Below are 18227 nucleotides of genomic sequence, written 5' to 3'. Positions count from 1 at the left end.
TTCTAATGTAGTGGCTCGAGCTCACTGTACCTCGCAGCCGAGTCTATAAATACGATTCATGTAACAACCACATTCGAATTGGCCGCAGCTCCTTCGGAACAACGCCAGAACGTGGGAACCCCTCAATATATCGATTCGAAAACAACGGGTATAGCCGGTATAACTCAATTTGTCTGCGCCTTATCTCTTCAACTGCACTCGAATGCGTGGTATCCTTCGGACAATCAGTCCTCAATCACGATGTGGACAGTCTCATCATGTGACTGTTCTTTGAAAGCCATTCGCACACGAGCATGGCAGTTATTGGCAGCGTGGTTCATGAACGGCACCTGCATAGCGCCGACCAAGGCAACAAGGGCCGATGCCCACCAAGCCAGAGGTGTGAAGCGGATCTCAATCGACAAGCCGTACAGCAACCCTGCGATGGGGCTGGCGACACTTCTGCAGGCTGCTCCAGTCGACGCCGCAAGTCCATTGATCCTTCCAAGCTGCGATTTGTCCGGTGCCGCCTCTTTGATCATGATGAGCAACAGAGGGAAGGCAAGTATGGAGGTGAGGTTCCGCACACTCAACGCAGCAAATATGCCGGGATAAACAAGGTTCTGCGGCAACAGCTGCAGGAACGGTACAATCAAGTACGCAATTGGGTGTGCGACGGTGACCATTTGCAGAAGACGCCATACGCCGAAGAAGTCTGCTAGTAGCGGAAAGACCACAGCTTGTATCAGGAGTTGGATGACTCCATTGACTGACAGTATCAAACCAACTTGCTGCGTAGACAGCCCTAGGCCACCACCCAAAGCAGTGAATGAGAACTCTTGGGCGTGTACATCATCAGCTCGCTTATCTTGGAGGAAGATCGGCGTGAGGTGATCGTAGGTCATGCTGTGGTACGTAAAGATCGAAAGTGCAACAACGAAGATAACGACATTCTTCGTGAAAGCTTTGTCGCCGGATGGTTGCTCGATCCAGTCGCCACTTGCGCTGACCCGCCAGGACTCATCGTGCTGCACTTCAACGGAATTGAATGTGCCATACGACTCAGATGTCAAGTCGACCGGCGCATCGGCCATGGCTCCCTGGGGTGTGAGACCTGAATAACGCCTGGGGCGTTCGCTAGTGGGAGCTGAAATTAAGGGCGTAGTTGCTGTAGCCGTAGCGTTGCCGACTGAGTGGTTCTCAATTCGCTTGTCAGGGTGGGTCTCCTCTAGGAGGAAATATGCCATAATCATTGACACAACGAGTAAGGAAGAGCAGACAAGATTGGGCAAGAGATACGGGAACGTCGCAAACAGCCCTGCGGAGCTAAACAGAGTCGGGAAATTTTCGGCAGGTTGCGAGAACAAGCCACCGATAGATGCTGCACGGTCAGTTACGGATGGAAAGACATTTTTGGGAAGAGCAATCTTACGGCCGATGATAGTACCAATACTCCATACAAACGGCATGACGGCGTATGCCCTTGGTTCATGTTCCGGGTTCCTAACTAGCTCGCCCACCATGGTTTGTATTACTCCTAGAGGCCGTCAGTCAATCAATCGAACGCTGTCCAGAAGTAGAGCACGCTCGTACCGATGTTGCCATTGAGTGCACCGCCAATAATTCTCCCAGCGATAGCAACCCAGAAGTTGGGCGCGAAACCAACGAGCAAGAGAGAAATGATAGTACCCGCGCATCCAACAAAGACGACAGGCTTACGACCGATTCTGTCAGACAGTGCGCCCCAGAACATACCACTGCACGCTTCGGACTGCAACAAGTTTTAGCGGGATCGACAATCGTACATGTAGAGTTTACCAGCGAGAAGGCAGATATGAGCAGTCCAGCGAAGAAAGGCGCATTGGACTCTGAAGAGATTTCGAAGCTCAGAACAAGTTTCCATGCATATGGTAGGATGCTTGTCAAGGCAATAGGCTCTGCGACTCGCACAAGTGCTGCGAAGATCCATCAGTCCACGTGATTTATCAATGCGACGCTGTTCGATCTTACCAAGCAGGAAGAGTTGAGCTGCAGGGAACGCATTTTCGTCGGCGGTTCGAGTGCTGCTTCTTTTTTTGGTGAGAAAAGACATATCCGTCAACATGACTTGGATCTTACGGCTTCGCCACCACGCAGCGTCCACAAGCTCGGAGGAAGAAGACCTGTGTTAGTAGAGCTTTCTTCTGCGTATGGCCCTAGACCCAGATCAAACACAAGGAAAAACCGAATGCAGAAGGAGTGAAGTGAAACACGAGAGCGAGGTTGAGGAATGAGAGTGACGAAGGGGAGCGAGAAGTGAACCGGCTCGCCGCTTCTGCACATAGGGTCATCGGTGCGAGGGCCGATTGGAGCTTGGCAGGGAAGGCGATAAAGCGATAACGCGAGGCGGTCTGCTCGCGTGCACTCCGCGGGCGCAGTTCGACCACTCAAGGTACGATGCTCGTCGGTCAAGAACACGGACTGCAGTTTGTTCCTCCCATGTCTCACTCGCTGTTACAGCAGAGTCGTGTGGAATTGTGTGAGATACCTCCGGGTTCAGCCACAATTACCCCACACGGCAAGCGCACCCGAGACGCTAGTCCGCTTTGCGTCCAACACTCAAACCCCGAACCAAGCTGTGAGCCTTCAACAGACAATATTATGTGCGACAGTCCTGCACATTGAGAAAAAAACGTGCGCTAGCTTGTTCCTTAACCATGCATCTTTAACTCAATAGGCCACGTCCATTCTGTGCGCAATGTCAGGAGTGCTCCGGCTTCGGCCAGATTGCAGTACTGTGCGGATACGCAGCCACGCAACACGACTAGGTAGTGGTGACCACAGTCATCTCTCTCGTTTCTATTTGCTTCAAACAGGTATCACAAGACTGATGTTATGCTTGGACGTTGCATCTGGACATCGGACCCTTATCTTCGCAGATTGGCATCAACTTCCACAGAGCAATCACCTGCTCACACACTTCAGCTCTAGTAGTACTCAGAAATACTAGTAACAACCGGAGCAAGGCACCAAAGAAGCTAGATAGTGACTGACCTCTGGCGAACAGATTAATTTCTGTTGATCGCTGTCAGTCTGGCCCAGGTTACCAGTGCCGATATTGCCTCAGTAAAGGATGGTCGACAGGTGCCTCATGTGGTCTCATTGGTTGCTTCTGCAAATGCCGGTCAGCACGACGACTGATGTTCACCAGACACCGACGAAGGCACTGTGGCTGCTTTTAAGGTAGGAACAAAGTCTGATAGAACACAACCCTTGTTGTCACAACCCGCTTCAGAGTTTGGATATGCTCACGTGGCTAAAATCAGAGAGTGGACTTCGCCAGCGTCGAGATGAGGAAGCCGGTTTTGTGAGATCATGGAATCTAGGTAGGATACATTACAGTGATGTGATTAAGAATGTTTATGATTCCGAATAACATCCTCGGCACAACCATAATTCCTAGAGTCGTTCAAGGAACATATCATAGCCAAGACCTGACGTACGCCGGGACGAGCCGCAAGGTCATGTAACGAAGTGGTCTGCTGGATACGGCTGCACCTGGTTATTCGCATCGATGTCAGACGCTTCAGTGATAGCTCTGACTTCAGCCTTTTTTTGTTGGCCTGGAGCCTGTGTTTGTGGAGATGTTTACCATTGACCTACTTGAAAGCAAAATCAGATCGAGAAGACTCCTGAGATATCCGGTAGTCACTGCCCTGATCTGGAAGTCGTGACGGCAAGAGAATCTGCCTGGTGCTGTGAGTGTCTCATCCAGGGATGTCTTTCATCAGCTCGATGTTCGGCGGCTATCAGCGAATAGGACCTCAATTCTAACTCTTGCACTTTCTGATTCCAACTCCTGACGTACTTTTGATTTTGAGACAAGTCAGTACATCATGTCGATATTAGTATTACTTTCCCTCAAACGTGCTGATTAAGGTTCGTCTTTCTGGATTCGCTACTTACACATTATGGCCATAGTCCCACATGAATTGAGTCGGCTATCAGATGTGACTGGCGTAGTCGCTAGCGTCTACATCGGGCGAAAGGGTTGGCACCAACACATCCTTCGGCTTACCTGACCAAGACAGTGAGAGAGCATGTAGCCAATGACACGCTCAAGCTAGGTTGCCACCCCTCACGAGAGGATCGACGGCCGGGGCATGTGCTGATGTGCACTCGGATGCAGTGGGGCGTCGGGACACTGCGGGGTAGCTTCCGCTGAGACAGGGCTGGCTAGCTCTACTTGTACAACATCAGAGTACAAGCAGTACATAAACCCCGCAAGAGCTGAAAATGGGTCAGCAGACAACATAGCACTCTGGCATTTTCCACACCCAAGATGACGATTCAAGTCTATTGCGATCCGTGTACGGTCAACTCCCGCAAGGTTCTTGCTGGGCTGGATCAGATGAAAGTCAGTCTATAGCCCTGAGTTTAAAGATACTAGTCACTCCTAACCACTGCTTAGGCGGACTACAATCAGAACTACATCAACTACTTCACGGGCCAGCACAAGAGCGAGGAATTCAAGAAGATCAACCCACATGCAACCGTCCCAGCTGCTACAGACGGCGACCTGGTCATCACCGAGTCCAATGCGATTCTGGCGTATGCTGCAGATGTTTCTGGAGCCGAGTCCATGTACCCGAAGGATCTCAAGCAGCGCGCCCTAGTCAACAAGTGGCTTCTCTGGGAGGCCTGTCAATGGTTCCCCTCATGCTACATCTACATAGTCGAGAATGTTGTGAAGCCTTTACTGCAGTCTGAACCAGACCAAAAGGTCCTTGACAGCGAATCAGAGCGTTTCAACACGCTCGCTGGAATCCTCAACGATCAACTCGGGAAGACGAAGTGGCTCACTGGCGAGAACGTCACGATTGCGGACTTCGCGGTCGCGGCGCCCATGCATCTCCACGAGGCATCGCGTTTCCCGCTCGAGAAATACCCGAACCTCAAGCGGTGGATGATAGAGGACATGGAGCAGCTCGATGGCTGGAAAAACACGCAGGGAGCCGTCGACAAGGCGCTGCTCTCCAACGCAACGAGCAACGGCCAGTCAAAGACCGCACAGCCTGATGTACGTACCACCGTCAATTACACCCGCGAGGTAGACCAGCTCACGGAGATCTACTTCTATGAGACCGAGAAAGCTAAGGGCATCCATGAACCAGGCGACTCGGCAGTAGAGATCACGGTCGCGGACGCGTGGCCGCGCGCGCACGACTTCACGCTCGACAAGAACGGCTTCTCGCTGCACGCATTCACGTCGCGGCACAGCAACTGGGAAGACGAGCAGCACGTGCGCACGCAGTTTTACCCAGAGGTGGTGCAGTTCCTCAAGCGCGAGCTCGGCGTCCAGCGCGTGCTTGTCTTCGATCACACGATACGCACTGAATCAAATGCGCAGAAGGCGCTCACAGACGAGAAGAACACGTCCCAGCGCTCGCCTGTCATGCTCGTGCACTGCGACTACACTGCTGAGTCGGGCCCGCTGCGGGTGCAGCAGCTGCTTGGCGACGAGGCGGCGGACCTGCTCAAGCGGCGTGTCGCATTTATCAATGTGTGGAAGCCCATTAATCGTGTTGTGGAGGAGCGCCCGCTCGCCATGTGTGACGTTCAGTCGTGCGAGGACAGCGATTTCTTCAAGCTGCATCTGCGATACCGTGACCGCAATGGTGAAAACTATGTTATGAAGCACTCACCGAAGCACAAGTGGTATTACTTCCCCAAGATCACACCAGAGCAAGTTATTCTCCTCAAGGTAAGACTGTTGACGCGCAAAAGGGAGACGTGTGGGCTGACCGCTGTAGACTTTCGATTCTTCGCCTGATGTGGCTCGCTTCGTAGGCCATACTGCGTTCAAAGACCCGACCAGCCCTCCAGATGCCCCACTGCGTGAGAGTGTTGAGATCCGCACCATATGCTTCTACTAGTGTCTAATACAGATAATTCAGGTGCTCAGCTCATTTACCGTTCGTGCCGTGATATGTACTAGTCAGGGTGCTGTCTGGTGGATGATTACGTTCACCGCTCTAGTGCAGGGCTTCCAGCTAAGTTGGGATCTAGCCCTAGGCTTCAAAATGAGACCCAAATTTTGCGAACTCTTCCTCTATTCGAAACTATTGTGTTAGAGTGCACTTCGCTGAACGGCGTTGATAGCTATGTCGACTGCATAGGACCGTTCCCTGGTTCACTGCCGTAAAGGACACCGGACATGATGGTGAGAGACAGCTCAACATCCAAGCTCAAGTATAGTGAGCGTTGGGCTGGCGTGAGTATTACAAGAATGAATTATTCACGTATCAACACGGTTGCTGGCTTTGCGCCAAATATGCATCAGACACAGTCGATCACTGCAATTTGTCTGAGCAGGATTGGCAAAGGATGAATTGATTGCATGTCTTCCAATGAGATAGGCTGGCACCAGCGAATCAAATAGCCTTGCGAACACTTACCCCGCCCCCAAGCGCTCGTGGCACATCAGAGGTGATCTGTTTGGTCTCAGCATTGAGGTCTTACTGGAATTGCGGTTGCACTGCGCATTCCCGCTCGTACAATGTGGAATGAGCAGGCAAATTTCGTGGGCCTTATCTTTCGAACGCCAGAAAGAATATTTCCAAAATACTTCAGCACTTGTATCAAACTGAGGACTTTCTATTGCCTGTCAGATGCCTTCCTCCAAAATGACACCCGAAGACTCCATGAAGATCACACGCAGTGATCTGAAACAGTCCAGTCGTTCTCCTGGAGCGTCTATCGACGACGTGCAGCACCTCGCCTCATACAACTGGATCGACGCTTTGACACCTGTGGTTGTCGTTCCTGGCGTTCCACCTCTCTGGTCGCCCCCGAGACTGTCTCAACAACTACCAAAAGATTCTGGCCTCGTCTACATAAACCAAAACGCAGCTCGACACCCAGACAGTCCACTGGAGCCCTTGTTCCGTGCCTTGTACATGACAAAGCCATCCTTTGATATAGGCGCAGTCAATGTTGTGACCGATCGAAACAACATACGCAAACTACTGTCCTTCGTGATGGTGGATGTCGACAAGGAAAGACCAGATTCATTTACTATTGACGTGGAGATGGTCAAGAACACAGCGTTGTTGTGCCGCAATAGCCCGCTCAATCAAGAACACATAGGGCCGCATGACTTCAGAGGCTATGGCCATGAGTTCGAAAGAACATACACCAAGACTCAGATCCCTGGGAGCACCGGACATCATCGGATCATCTCTTATCGCTTCTGTGGTATGACCTTCGTCGTTCGCCATGAGACAGATGGATACTACGACTCTAATGCGGGAAACAATTCCAACGATAGCGCAAGCACTGGACAAGACGGCATACTAGCTGGCAAGCTAAGCTCTCTGTCAATATCGCCATCCAACGAGGTTCCATGCCATACCACTACTGGTTCCAAGCTAGCAACCAAGACAGAGGGTTACGAGGTTCCTCTCTCAGCCACCCTTGAGATCAAGACTCGCGCCTCTCACAGAGTTCTGCATATTGCAGATGTTGCACCCCAGCTTTGGGTCTCCCAGACACCAAACCTAGTGCGGGCGTACCATTGCCGGGGCAGATTTGAGGTGCCGTTAGTAGAAGACGTCTCGGATGATATCAAAAGTTGGGAGTTGGAACATGAGCAATACCTACAGGACCTGGCTTTGGTCATCCAAAAGATATCGGATTTTGCGAAGCAGTGTGGCGGAAAGGCCGTCGTCACTTACGATCGATTCCTGGATACCTTGGTGTTGCGGAAGGCCGAGCTGAAACGTATGCTTCCTGACGATTTGTATCGTCACTGGACCGATCGTACAGATTCATTCTCGATAGAGCAGACTCGAGACGAGGTAAGCACAGGATCTAATATATGATCAGTCAAGCTTATGGATCTAGTTGATTCCACAGCCAGAAGTTGATCAGATGTCACAAACCATGATCACGATTGGCGACCAAGAATACTCGATCGATATATCTCAGATACCATACCTTTCTTCGTTCAGTTCTTTCCAGAGAAAAGCTAATCCCAATGAGGGAAAGCTTGCACACGGTCCCATTCCCCTTTTCGACGTAGCCTTGAAGGGCCTTGAATCAGGCTACCGCCACTGCTTCCGCGGTATCTCTGCCGACCTCTCGCAGTATCACACCCTCTGCGATACGTACGAACTCCTTGGGGTAGATGTCTGTAGCGGCCAAACTTTAGACGAGCTTGTGCAAGATCTGAAGGCTGGAAAATCCGGATATGAACTGGAATACAAGTACTACACCTCAACTAGGGGGGATAAGACCAAGGCTCGCGACGCGGCTTTCAAGTTCCTGTACCTCTTGTTGCTAGGAGAGTTCCAAGATGAGCACAAGGTTTCCGCAAAGGTTTACAGCGCAGTACTATTCGTCATCAGTCATCCTGCGACCTTTCGATCCCGAGCTCGGATGGTTATAAGGTTGGCGTACGAGGAGCGTTTCGTAGCGACTAAGAAGCAGAAAGCCGATCTGGACAAGTGGGACAAGAAGTTCGCTGAGTATGGACAGAGCGAGGAGGATGTGACAACCTCGGAAGAGTCGGTTTATGTCGATAGCGACTCCTCATAGGGATGAATCGACATCTGACTGCGAAAGCTATCTCCTCCATTTCCGTCGAAAATGCAGTACGTAAGCGTGTTAGATTCGTCATGTTCGTGATTAGACTGGAGTAAGGCGAATAGCTCCATATGTCCTCCAGATCCAAACTACGCTCATCGATTATGGTAGGTCGTATGCACCTCTTCTGACATATGGGGAATGGCCAAAATCCAAGTGTTGTGAATTCTTCGCACGTCTCACAACTTTGTTTGATTACCTCAATTGTATCCGCTATCGTGCATGCGTAGAAGTGCTGCTACCTTTCCATTCGCAAGCACAAAACATTTGCTCTTACGGCATAGAAGAACGCCTGTGACAAAGCCCGAGGATTTCTTCTGACAATGTCGTTCTTGTAGAATAGTAACGTGAAATCCTTGGGTGATGTGCTTGCGACGCCCCCTCCCAGGCTCCCACGTTGAGACTTTGATAGCCAAAGATCAGGTGTCGCTTACATGATACGTACGAACAGCTTACATCCTGTATCTGATCGTTATGTGATGCTAATATAAGCTTTGCACTTCATTCTTGATGCTCTGACAAGCTTGGAGGTTCAGTTGAGCACCCTGGTGGTCGGTACATCCTTATAGTGTTAATTGCATTAGACTATCCTTTGAGTGGCTAAGAATGTGCGACGCTAATTGTCTCCATGTACATGTAACTCCATCCCACGGAGCATTTACGACAAATGAATCACGCTTTCAATTGAAGAGGGTTGCAACTGCCGTGTCGAAAAGACTTGGACTTTAATGTCTCTCCTATACTCGTCTCCGACACACAAACGAAGTCCTAACAGTTCTCGATCGGGTCTTAGAATGCTCCCGGCTTACCAGCAGTTCCTGGCCCACTAGATGCTTGATTGACAATTTGCGCAATTAGGAACGTGTCCAGTTCGCTGTGTAAGTCCAGAACGGCTGTCGTTGGCATGGTATCCATCCCAAGTAACGCCGCGAACCAGACCGCCGATTTTTAGGCACAGCAGCAACAGCGTAGTAATCCGCTGCTGCGACTTTTAGCAGGTGGATATCCAGATCTTGTAGTACTTGTGCATCTGCTAACAGGAAGACGTGGTGCCATGCACTTCTATCCACGTGCATTGATGGATCTCCAGTTCCCTCCAAATAGAGTTGCCGGGCTTGTGGCAGATTTGCTAGCCAGGCGACCAGCATGGCGCCGCGGGCATCGAAACTCGTCACGATGGCTGGGAGTATGAGTTCAGATGCTGTGCCCCATTCTATTGGCATCCCTGATCTCATGAGGGCCAAAGTCAGAAATATTGTAGCCAGAATCATCGATACCATGCTGAAATTGTCAGTCGGAACCGGCGGCTGGAGACAGGGTACGAGGCTTAGCTCCAGAACTTACAAATTTGCACTGGTCCAGGCTCGCTTTCCGCCAAGCGTGGAAAGGATTTGTTTCTTCTTAACATGCCATGGTTGTGGTCGAGGCGTTTCACATTGTTTAGAAAGTTCACGCTGCGAGAGCATACACTTGCCCTTGGTGATAACCTCTGGATTTCCCAGGAATGTAGCGACAGCATCGCCGACAGTGAAGATGTGCCCGGAAGAACATGTGCGGATAGTCAAGAAAATGCCAACGATCTTCACCATGTTCGAAAGTATTACAACCGCGAGGAACGGAAGTCCGATCTGTACCTTGCTAGCGTACGGGCGAACTCTAGCAAATGCGTAATTGACGTGAAAAGAGGTATGCGTGGGTCGGGCGAGCCAGCCAGTTCCTTTACAAAGGCTCAGCTGGCTATGGTATCGATCCGGTACTCTCACTTCGTCAAATTTGGGCCACAGGCGCTGGACATCGAGGTTGTACTGGCTACTGTCGTTGATAGGATAAATAACCTTGTAGAAATCAAGCCCAGCTGGTATAAGAGTTGAATCGCTTTTGTTGAGTATAGTTGGTATGCTCATTTGTCTCAAATCGTAGGCGCTCTCCCAATCACAGGACTCCGACGGCGACATCTCGAATGCAAAGGTCCAGTTGGAACTAACAATTACCCGGGAGGACGCGTTGTTGAGTACTAGAAGCAAGTCGCTGAAACCAGACACGTATTCGTCGTTGTACGTCTTTGTCCACTCCGAGTTAGTCATCATTTTCCAGCTGGTATTATTTTCGAGAGGTTCTGTCAGATCTGTAATTGCTGTTATGCTGTAGTCCTGGCCACTGGTAACCTGAAAAACGGCCGTTGTAACTACACGAAATCAGACTGTTTCGCATGCGTAGTAAATCAGGCTTACAAAAGATGTAGAGGTGCAGAGCTGGCAGCGAGTGCCCACCAAAGGACCACCCTCCTCTTTCGGATATGTCGTAAGTTGCGCATGCTCATCAATCCGACCTTCAACCGTTTACCGTTCTGATGCGCAAAATCAATCTCCTCTCGTGTAGGAGCGCACAGGATTTGCGTAGCGTAGTTGCTCGAGGCCAGGAGGACTGTGCGCAAGACGTTGATGAAGACATGGAACGCCGTACTCAGGTGCGACACCGTTTTCATGTCGCCCTGAAGATTGTGGCGATGCTACTTTTCACTCCGCCATGCGTGAGCAAGCCGTAGAGCAAGAAAGCAATGTTGCTCAAGAGGACTGCTAAGCATGCGTAAAGGCCAGCGAATAGACCAAACCTCCAGGTCTTTGGCCCGATCCGTTGCTCCAGACGAGCCGGGAACTTGAGCTTAGGAAGTCTGAAGGCGTGGCGCAAGGACGAAGTATCGCGGTTCGAACCATCTGCGATCTCGAAAGTCGAACATCTGAGAGGGCTTCTGTCGGAAGCTTCACCAGATCACCGGCTATCGTGCTCATTGTCCGTTTCGATGTGGCAGAGCTCAGTGCCAGATTCCACTGGTTCGTAGTGTTGGTCCATGATGACAGCACAAGTGTGCTTGGAGGGTAATGGATGTGGAAGAAGGCAGAAGATTGTGATGAACAGTTCGCCTGGGTAGACCAGGCTGAAACAACTCCAAGTCAGCCCCCGCTCCAACAAGGCTCGCACAAGCATGATGAAAGTGGTGGCACACGGAATGACACCAAAGTACTTTATTGGCGCAGCCACAACACCCATTGAAACCTACGAGTGTTGTCAAGTCTTTTGACTAGTGCGAAGAAACAGCAGTTTCCTTGTCTCTTGTCGGTTACAATCTGCTTATGAATTTGGTGTTGTTGTACTAGCATTGAGAGCCTCGCATGCCCATGACAGACTGTAGCAAGAATTGTCAGTCTGCTCCGGCCCCCACATTCAGCCTTGTGAATTGACACAGAAAGGGTGGTCAGGTCAGTGCCAGTTGACTGCCTCCATCATCCATCGACAAGCAATCAATGGCTCTGATGCAGTCAAATAAATTGAATTCCTTGCGCGTTGTCAGGCTGGAGAGCGCAAGACGTTTCTAGTATGATCGCCGGCCGTAAATTCGTTCGCGTGCACTCGGCAGCTTTTGTTCAAAGCGATTACAACAGCTGAAGCCACGTTGTTTTATCATATACCAGAGCCACTGTCGGGGTCTCCGTTTGCCTGTCGAGACCGAGCTTCCGGCACATCCGGCCCCGCAGCGGCTGTGCTGCTTCCTGTGTCTTCCTTTGGCCGCGCCAGGCTGAATCTTCTGCGATGCCCGTTCGGTCGTGCTGTGAGGCTCGGTGCGCGCGGTCGTGCTTTGCCTCGAGCACGGCCACCGACCACTGGCAGCTCGTAGGTAGCAGCGCGGAAGACGTAAAGGACCAGGTCATAAACGACGAGTATGGCCCATGGACCGATCAATACGATGCCAAAGATCAGCTATCAACACAGTCAGTATGGCAACGAAGAAGTGATTAGCCATTCTTACGAATACCCGCGTGAGCCATGTCTCGACAGTAGAGAAACTGGCTGGAAGAATAGACAGCAGACCCATCGTGTCAGCGAGCGAATGCAATCTAGCTACTCAATCGAGGTGATCTAGCTGTTCAATCGAGGCGACGAGGCGACGAGGCCAACTTCCCCATCGACCTGGGAGAGATACGAGGAAGTCAAGCGGAGGCCCGGGAGTAGTTCTAATCTTCGGTAGCGTGATTGTTGAGACGCGACTGCCCGCCGAAACCCTGCCCGTCATCTGTGGCTGAAGCTCGCGCATGGGCCTCCGCCCCGCTTTGCGCCTCAACACCACACTCCGCAGCTGACCTCTCAGGCATCCATGCCAAGGCGATACAATGCCAGGAGCAGCCATTGGACGGCATCGGCTGAGCCTGGCCGATCAAATGGCTGCTGCCGCTTCGTACCGCATTGCTCGGGCGTTGCGAGCTCCCCCGCCCGTCGTGACACATTCACGAACAGTCAACAAGCAACTGCAGTCGAACCCTGAGTCAATTGTGTGCATCTAGGGAGTAATCGTTGTGAACAGAAATCGCTGTCATTGGAGCGGAGTAATCGATCGACTGCAAGCTGGCCACCCTCACAGTCACGCTGTAGCCTAATCCGCAGCCGGTCAGTCGAGCCTTGTCAGACTGGCCGCACCAATTCCCTTTCATTGAAATAATCTCGCCGTCACTTCACTCTGCATCTACTGTACTGTTTTATTCTTATTGTTCATTGACCGCAACGACGCTCTGCTCGGTCGCTGCGACGTAGTCCCGCCAGCCGACAGGCCAAGGACCCTGGAATTGGCGCAATGAACGACCTCACTTTCCTCGACGAGGAGCTCGCCAGCGACTACGGCGCCAGCGACGCAATCCTGAAGGCTGTTCTGCCCGGCGGCAAAGTCGTCCACATCTCAGACGCCGTCAGTCCGTACAAGTTCTTAGATGCGTGTCCGCTGCTGTACCACGCCTTCGAGTACAACGCGCAGAGCCGGCTCCAGGCAAGCATCGATGCTTCCTCCGAGACTCCTGTCATAGCGCTGGCCAGATACTGCTACACTGGCAGCTATCTCGCCGCTGAGCCCGGCGGCGAGACCATCATGCTCCTGCAGCATGCCGAGACGTACAAAATCGCCGAGGACTTTGATGTCCCAGAACTGCAGATCATGGCACATGGGAACTTCTCCTGCCAGATCGAGTACTCGTGTTGTTTGCCGAATCCCCCAGAGGACCTGCTCGACACGATCAGGTTCATCTACCGGTACTTCGCCAGTGACGAAGCACGCCGCAAGCACAACCTCGTCGACACACTGCTCAACTACTGTGTCGCAGTCTATCTCTACCACAAGCTCGGCGAAAACCTGGACTTCCTAACCGCTGTCCACAAGATCGCAGCTTTCCGTCAGGATCTCTGCCGAACGAACATCGCTCGAAACTTCGAGGACGCCTGTGAGTGATGCTCATAAATTCCACTATACCTCCTAACCCCTCCAGGCGCCGCAGACATCATCCGCCTCCCATCCGGCCCCGTCGCCGAATCCAGCAACGCCCTCGCATCCCGCCAGCTGCCAAACGAAATGCTCTACGACCTGCCCTACGACCCCGCGCTCCCCGCCCTCCCATCCACTCGAGCCTGCACCGGCGAAGAAGGCGAAAAGGTCACACTCGCATACCGCCGCGGCCAGCTGTGCGTCAAAACGCCCCGCCAGCAGCTCCCGGACCGGTCCAAGCACTGCGCCTCGCCCGCAGCGCTCACGGCCGCGCTCGAGCGCTACAGCCGCAGCCGTAGCCGCCACACGCCCGCGGAAGACGCCGCGCGCAGCTCGAAACGGGTCCGCTTCGATGCAGAGTTCGAGGCCGAGCCGCCGCTGCGCGTGGACCAGGCGTGCTCCCCCGCCGCCGAGGCCTCGTACTGGTCCAGCGCGTTTGCGGTGCCGGCGGCTGCGTCTGCGTCTCCGTCTGCGCTGCCTTGTCTCCCGCCCGCCGCTGCACCACCTTCCTTCCCACCTGTTGCCGCCGCATCTCCATCCCCTCCCCCCATCCCCGCTTCCCCTCCCCCGTCGTACGCCGCCGCGGTCCCTACGCCCCCCTCGCTGCCGCACCGCCCACACCTCCACCCCGACACCCTCATCCTCCCCACAGACCCCGCAAGCCCAGACCCCGCAAACCCAGACCCTGTACGCGAAGACTCCGCAAGTGAAGACGAAGGTTTCGCGCTCATCGCGCACCCACAGCCCGGCTCGGCGCGAGACAGTCCCATGTCGAGCCCTGAGCTCGTGGGCGTGGAGTGCGAGATGGAGATTCCTGCGTTGAGTGGCGGGGGAGTGGCGAGGGAAGGGGACGGGGAGAGGGATGTGGAGAGGGATGGGGAGGGCAGTGAGGATGGCGAGGGGGGCTGGGTGGAGTTGTGAGGTCGTTCACGGTCTCACCCGGATTCCTCGGTTTAAATCTCTGGGAGTATAAAATAGTCTGCGGCGTTTCGTGGCGTCTTGTGGCGTTGGATCAGTCTTCGGAGGGAGGGAGGGCGTGTTAGGTTCCGGTCTGGCTTTGGCCTTGACTCCGGATTGTTGCATGCAAAGGCAGGTAGGGTGGAGTCGGTACACGGTCCACGGTACACAGTACACAATGCATGAGCTACCGTGCAGCTTCGATTTCCCTGCCCCTCAAAATTGACATGTCAAGCTTCACTCGTGTGTGCTCTACTCGGTCTACGCCTCGCCACCGTCGCTGGGGACTCGCGTCTTGGTTCTCTTTCCACCACTCATACTCTCTACTATATCCCCTCCCCCTCTCCACTCTACCCTCCCCCCCATCTCAGCTCTACACTCTACACTCTCTCCCCTCTCCGCTCTGCACTCTACACTCTCCGCCATATCCCCCTCCCCCGCTGCAATTTCATCGCCCGCGGAAATCCATCGCCTGTGCAGAGACGCAGAGGCTTAGAAACGCAGAAACGCAGAGACGCAGAGGTGCAGAAACGCAGAAGCGCATGGTGCAGGATTGTAGAGACGCGGAAAGGAAGGGTCCTACAGCGTGGAGCGTGCAGCGTGGAGCGTGGAGTAGGCGAACAGTAGGCGAACAGTGTATATATGGTGTGTATAGTGTGTAGTGTGCTGTGTAGAGCGCAGGCAAGTCGCGGAGCGGATGGGGGGTGGTTGGAGAGCAGTGCGGGAGAGCAGGGTAGGGTTCGGGAGAGCAGGGTAGGGTTCGGGAGAGCAGGGTAGGGTGCGGGGTGTGGGGGAAAGCAGTGCAGAGGACAGCGGTGCAGGGTGAGAGATAGCGGTGCAGTGCAGAGAGACATCAGAGCAGGAGACAACAGAGTAGGCGAGCCATCAGCACCCTGCCAAACCCGGTGCCAAATCCGGTGCCAGTGTCAGTGCCAAGCCCCATGTCAGTGCCAAATCCCATGTCAGTCCCAGTGTCAGTGCCAGTGCCAGTGCCGGTATCAGTATCAGTACCAGCGCCAGTGCCAGCGCCACTGCCAGTACCAGTGTCAGTGTCAGTGTCAGTATCAGTGCCGGTGGCAGGGGATGCATCATGCGACCTCAAGCGGTCTAAGCATCTACGCGCACCGTGGACACACGATATCGCGGCTGAGATATGCGCTCCGAGGTGGTGATGGGAGATGCATTATCTTTTGTCTTTTGTCTTTTGTCTTTGCGAAGGCGGAGCGGTGGAGGGGGCGTGAGAAGGCGGGGAGATGGGTTGTATAATAGTGTGGTGTGGTGTGGTGTGAGGCGATGTGAGGCGATGTGATGTGATGCAGTTCAGTTCAGTTCAGTTCAGTTCAGTTCAGTTCACTTCACTTCAATGCAATTCAATGCAATTCAGAATACCAGCCCAGCCCCAGACCGAAACCAGGACCACGACCGCAAACGCCAACGCGAACGCGAAACCCACCCCGGCCATAGGCCACAGAACACAGTCGCACTACCTCCCCCTCCTCCGCCCAGGCGTCCGCGCCTCCTCGCGCCCACTCCCGACACCACTCCCGACACTACCCCCCGCCCAGCGCAGGCGTGCTCTGCGAATGCACCAGCGGCGGGGGCTGGATGAAGCCCCTAACTTCTCCTTCAGTCCCTCTACCTTCTAAACTCCTGCCCTCCAAGCCCCTGCTCTCTATCCCTCTACCCTCTATCCCGCCAAACCCACCCCACGCCGCACCCTCGATATACATCTGCCCCCCCGGCGTCTGCGGCGCGTGCCGCGGCGTCACAGGCGGGTAGTCGTAGTGCGGCGGCGGCGGTGGCGGGGGGGAAGCGGTGGAGTGGCGCAGGAGGGCGAGGGCGTAGTTGGAGAGGGTGAGGCCGGTGAAGAGGAGGGCTGTTAGGAAGATCTGGGGGGTTTGTTAGCTGTGCTCGGGTGTTTGGTTTGTTTGAGGTGTCCGCCCCCTCGCTTGCTCGCGATCTTCTAGGGTAGAGGGTTGCTTGTTCACTTGCTTGCTCACCCGCTCGCTCGCTCGCTCGCTCGGGATGAAGTAGTGAAGTAGTAGAAAAATAAGACGTACCATCGACTTATAACTAAACTCCTCAAAAAACCCATTAATAATATGCGCAAACGCCTTGACCGACACACTCGCGCGCGCCAGCTTCTGCGGATCGCGACTCATACACGTCTCCCAGTTCGCACACGGCGCCTCCATGTAGTGCGTGCGGGACTCAGGCTCGCAGTGGTTCTCGCGATAATTCTTGACGCACTGCGCAATCTCCACCATCAGCGCCGCCTGGTGCCTGTGCGCCTCGATCGTAATGTCCGCCGTCACGCTGTCGTAGATCAGGTACACGCTGTACAGGAACGCGAGCGCCAGGACCGCGTTGATGCTGAACTGCAGGTAGTACGATAGCACGGACGGCAGGCTGGGGTGCGCTTCGATCCAGTGGAAGAAGGCGGCGATGCTGGCGGTGGCGGGCTGCTCGCGGCTCGCGGGGGCGCGCGGCGGGTCGGGGTCCGGGTCTGAGGCGTCGGGGTCGTCGGCGCGCAGGGAGTGTTTCCTGCGGGTGCGGTCCGGGCGGTCGCGCGAGCGGCGCTTGACGACGCGGTTCTCGAGCTTGTCGGCGTAGTGCTTGCGCGAGACCTCCTTCTCGAGGTCGCGGATGGCGCTGCGGTCGCGCGCGGCTTCTTTGGCGGGGCTCGGGCTGCCCGCGAAGTTCTTGATGGCGCGGAAGAAGCTCTGCCGCCGCCCGGGCTTCTTCGGGCTCGGGCTGTCCATCAGCAGCCGCATCTGGCCGGCCATTTGTGTGTCGGGCGTGGGCTGCTCGCTGTCGAGCGCGGGCGTGGTCGGCGTCTCGCCGCCGGAGCTGAAGTCGAAGTCGGCGGCGGGCGTGCGCGGCGTCCACGTGTTGTTGACGTGGTGTGGTATCGACGGGATGGGCCGGCTGCTGCCCGGGGTGAAGTTGAAGGGCTCGCGCGCGCGGCTCGGGGTCGCGAAGGCGTTCTTGGACGGCGAGTCGAAGCCGTGCTTGGTGGGCGACTCAGGGTGCGGCTGCCCTCTGTTCCGCTGGGGCGTCCCCCGTGCTAGGAACGGGTTGGGGCCTGCGGGATCAAGCCCACGTTTCCTCGCGCCGACATGCGCCAGGAACGGCGAGGCGGCGTCGACAGGGCCGTATTTGTTGTCGTATTCAAAGTCCATGGGCGTCAGCGACTCCCGCGTGCCTCCGCGCGACATCGTGTTCTGAGGTGAAGGCAGTTGCGCCGGGTTGTGCGGTGGAGGGGACTGTGGTTGCTATGTAGTTGGCCGGTAAACAAATGTAGTGCGGCGGCGCTTATCGATAGCGCGAGCTGTGTGACGTATTCACTGTGCGTGGACGTGAA

The 18227-nt window shown here is 54.4% G+C and overlaps 7 protein-coding genes across 7 annotated transcripts; 3 read left to right on the top strand and 4 right to left on the bottom strand.

The window, feature by feature from the left end:
* Positions 1-107: 107 nt before the first annotated feature.
* On the bottom strand, positions 108-2249 carry C7974DRAFT_53791 (major facilitator superfamily domain-containing protein). Its single transcript, XM_046146817.1, has 5 exons — positions 1990-2249; positions 1798-1934; positions 1573-1750; positions 1412-1516; positions 108-1360 (listed from the first exon to the last, which is right to left on the bottom strand). The coding sequence occupies exons 1-5, from the start codon at positions 2081-2083 to the stop codon at positions 225-227; spliced, it is 1650 nt and encodes a 549-aa protein (XP_045993688.1). The 5' UTR covers positions 2084-2249; the 3' UTR covers positions 108-224.
* Positions 2250-4209: 1960 nt separating this feature from the next.
* C7974DRAFT_402598 (uncharacterized protein) lies at positions 4210-6237 on the top strand. Its single transcript, XM_046142735.1, has 3 exons — positions 4210-4375; positions 4430-5722; positions 5772-6237. Exons 1-3 carry the CDS (start codon positions 4301-4303, stop codon positions 5892-5894), a joined length of 1491 nt encoding a protein of 496 aa, XP_045993687.1. The 5' UTR covers positions 4210-4300; the 3' UTR covers positions 5895-6237.
* Positions 6238-6454: 217 nt separating this feature from the next.
* C7974DRAFT_366562 (geranylgeranyl pyrophosphate synthetase) lies at positions 6455-8768 on the top strand. Its single transcript, XM_046139850.1, has 2 exons — positions 6455-7817; positions 7864-8768. Exons 1-2 carry the CDS (start codon positions 6630-6632, stop codon positions 8554-8556), a joined length of 1881 nt encoding a protein of 626 aa, XP_045993686.1. The 5' UTR covers positions 6455-6629; the 3' UTR covers positions 8557-8768.
* A 627-nt stretch (positions 8769-9395) lies between these two features.
* Positions 9396-10845, bottom strand: C7974DRAFT_53732 (uncharacterized protein). The gene is made up of 3 exons (XM_046146816.1): positions 10836-10845; positions 9949-10789; positions 9396-9885 (listed from the first exon to the last, which is right to left on the bottom strand). Exons 2-3 carry the CDS (start codon positions 10689-10691, stop codon positions 9459-9461), a joined length of 1170 nt encoding a protein of 389 aa, XP_045993685.1. The 5' UTR covers positions 10692-10789; positions 10836-10845; the 3' UTR covers positions 9396-9458.
* Positions 10846-11857: 1012 nt separating this feature from the next.
* On the bottom strand, positions 11858-12639 carry C7974DRAFT_53729 (uncharacterized protein). The gene is made up of 2 exons (XM_046146815.1): positions 12410-12639; positions 11858-12360 (listed from the first exon to the last, which is right to left on the bottom strand). Exons 1-2 carry the CDS (start codon positions 12473-12475, stop codon positions 12064-12066), a joined length of 363 nt encoding a protein of 120 aa, XP_045993684.1. The 5' UTR covers positions 12476-12639; the 3' UTR covers positions 11858-12063.
* Positions 12640-13085: 446 nt separating this feature from the next.
* Positions 13086-14936, top strand: C7974DRAFT_53721 (uncharacterized protein). The gene is made up of 2 exons (XM_046146814.1): positions 13086-13865; positions 13911-14936. Exons 1-2 carry the CDS (start codon positions 13229-13231, stop codon positions 14825-14827), a joined length of 1554 nt encoding a protein of 517 aa, XP_045993683.1. The 5' UTR covers positions 13086-13228; the 3' UTR covers positions 14828-14936.
* A 1243-nt stretch (positions 14937-16179) lies between these two features.
* On the bottom strand, positions 16180-18163 carry C7974DRAFT_427782 (Di-sulfide bridge nucleocytoplasmic transport domain-containing protein). Its single transcript, XM_046144578.1, has 2 exons — positions 16924-18163; positions 16180-16752 (listed from the first exon to the last, which is right to left on the bottom strand). Exons 1-2 carry the CDS (start codon positions 18079-18081, stop codon positions 16414-16416), a joined length of 1497 nt encoding a protein of 498 aa, XP_045993682.1. The 5' UTR covers positions 18082-18163; the 3' UTR covers positions 16180-16413.
* Between the last annotated feature and the right edge of the window lie 64 nt (positions 18164-18227).

Source organism: Boeremia exigua, assembly GCF_020726555.1.
Source record: "Boeremia exigua strain MPI-SDFR-AT-0100 chromosome Unknown C7974scaffold_11, whole genome shotgun sequence".
In the NCBI taxonomy this organism is placed as follows: Eukaryota; Fungi; Ascomycota; class Dothideomycetes; order Pleosporales; family Didymellaceae; genus Boeremia; species Boeremia exigua.
The sequence above is the reverse complement of the archived record's forward strand: the minus strand, read 5'-3'. Positions and strand labels throughout refer to the sequence as shown.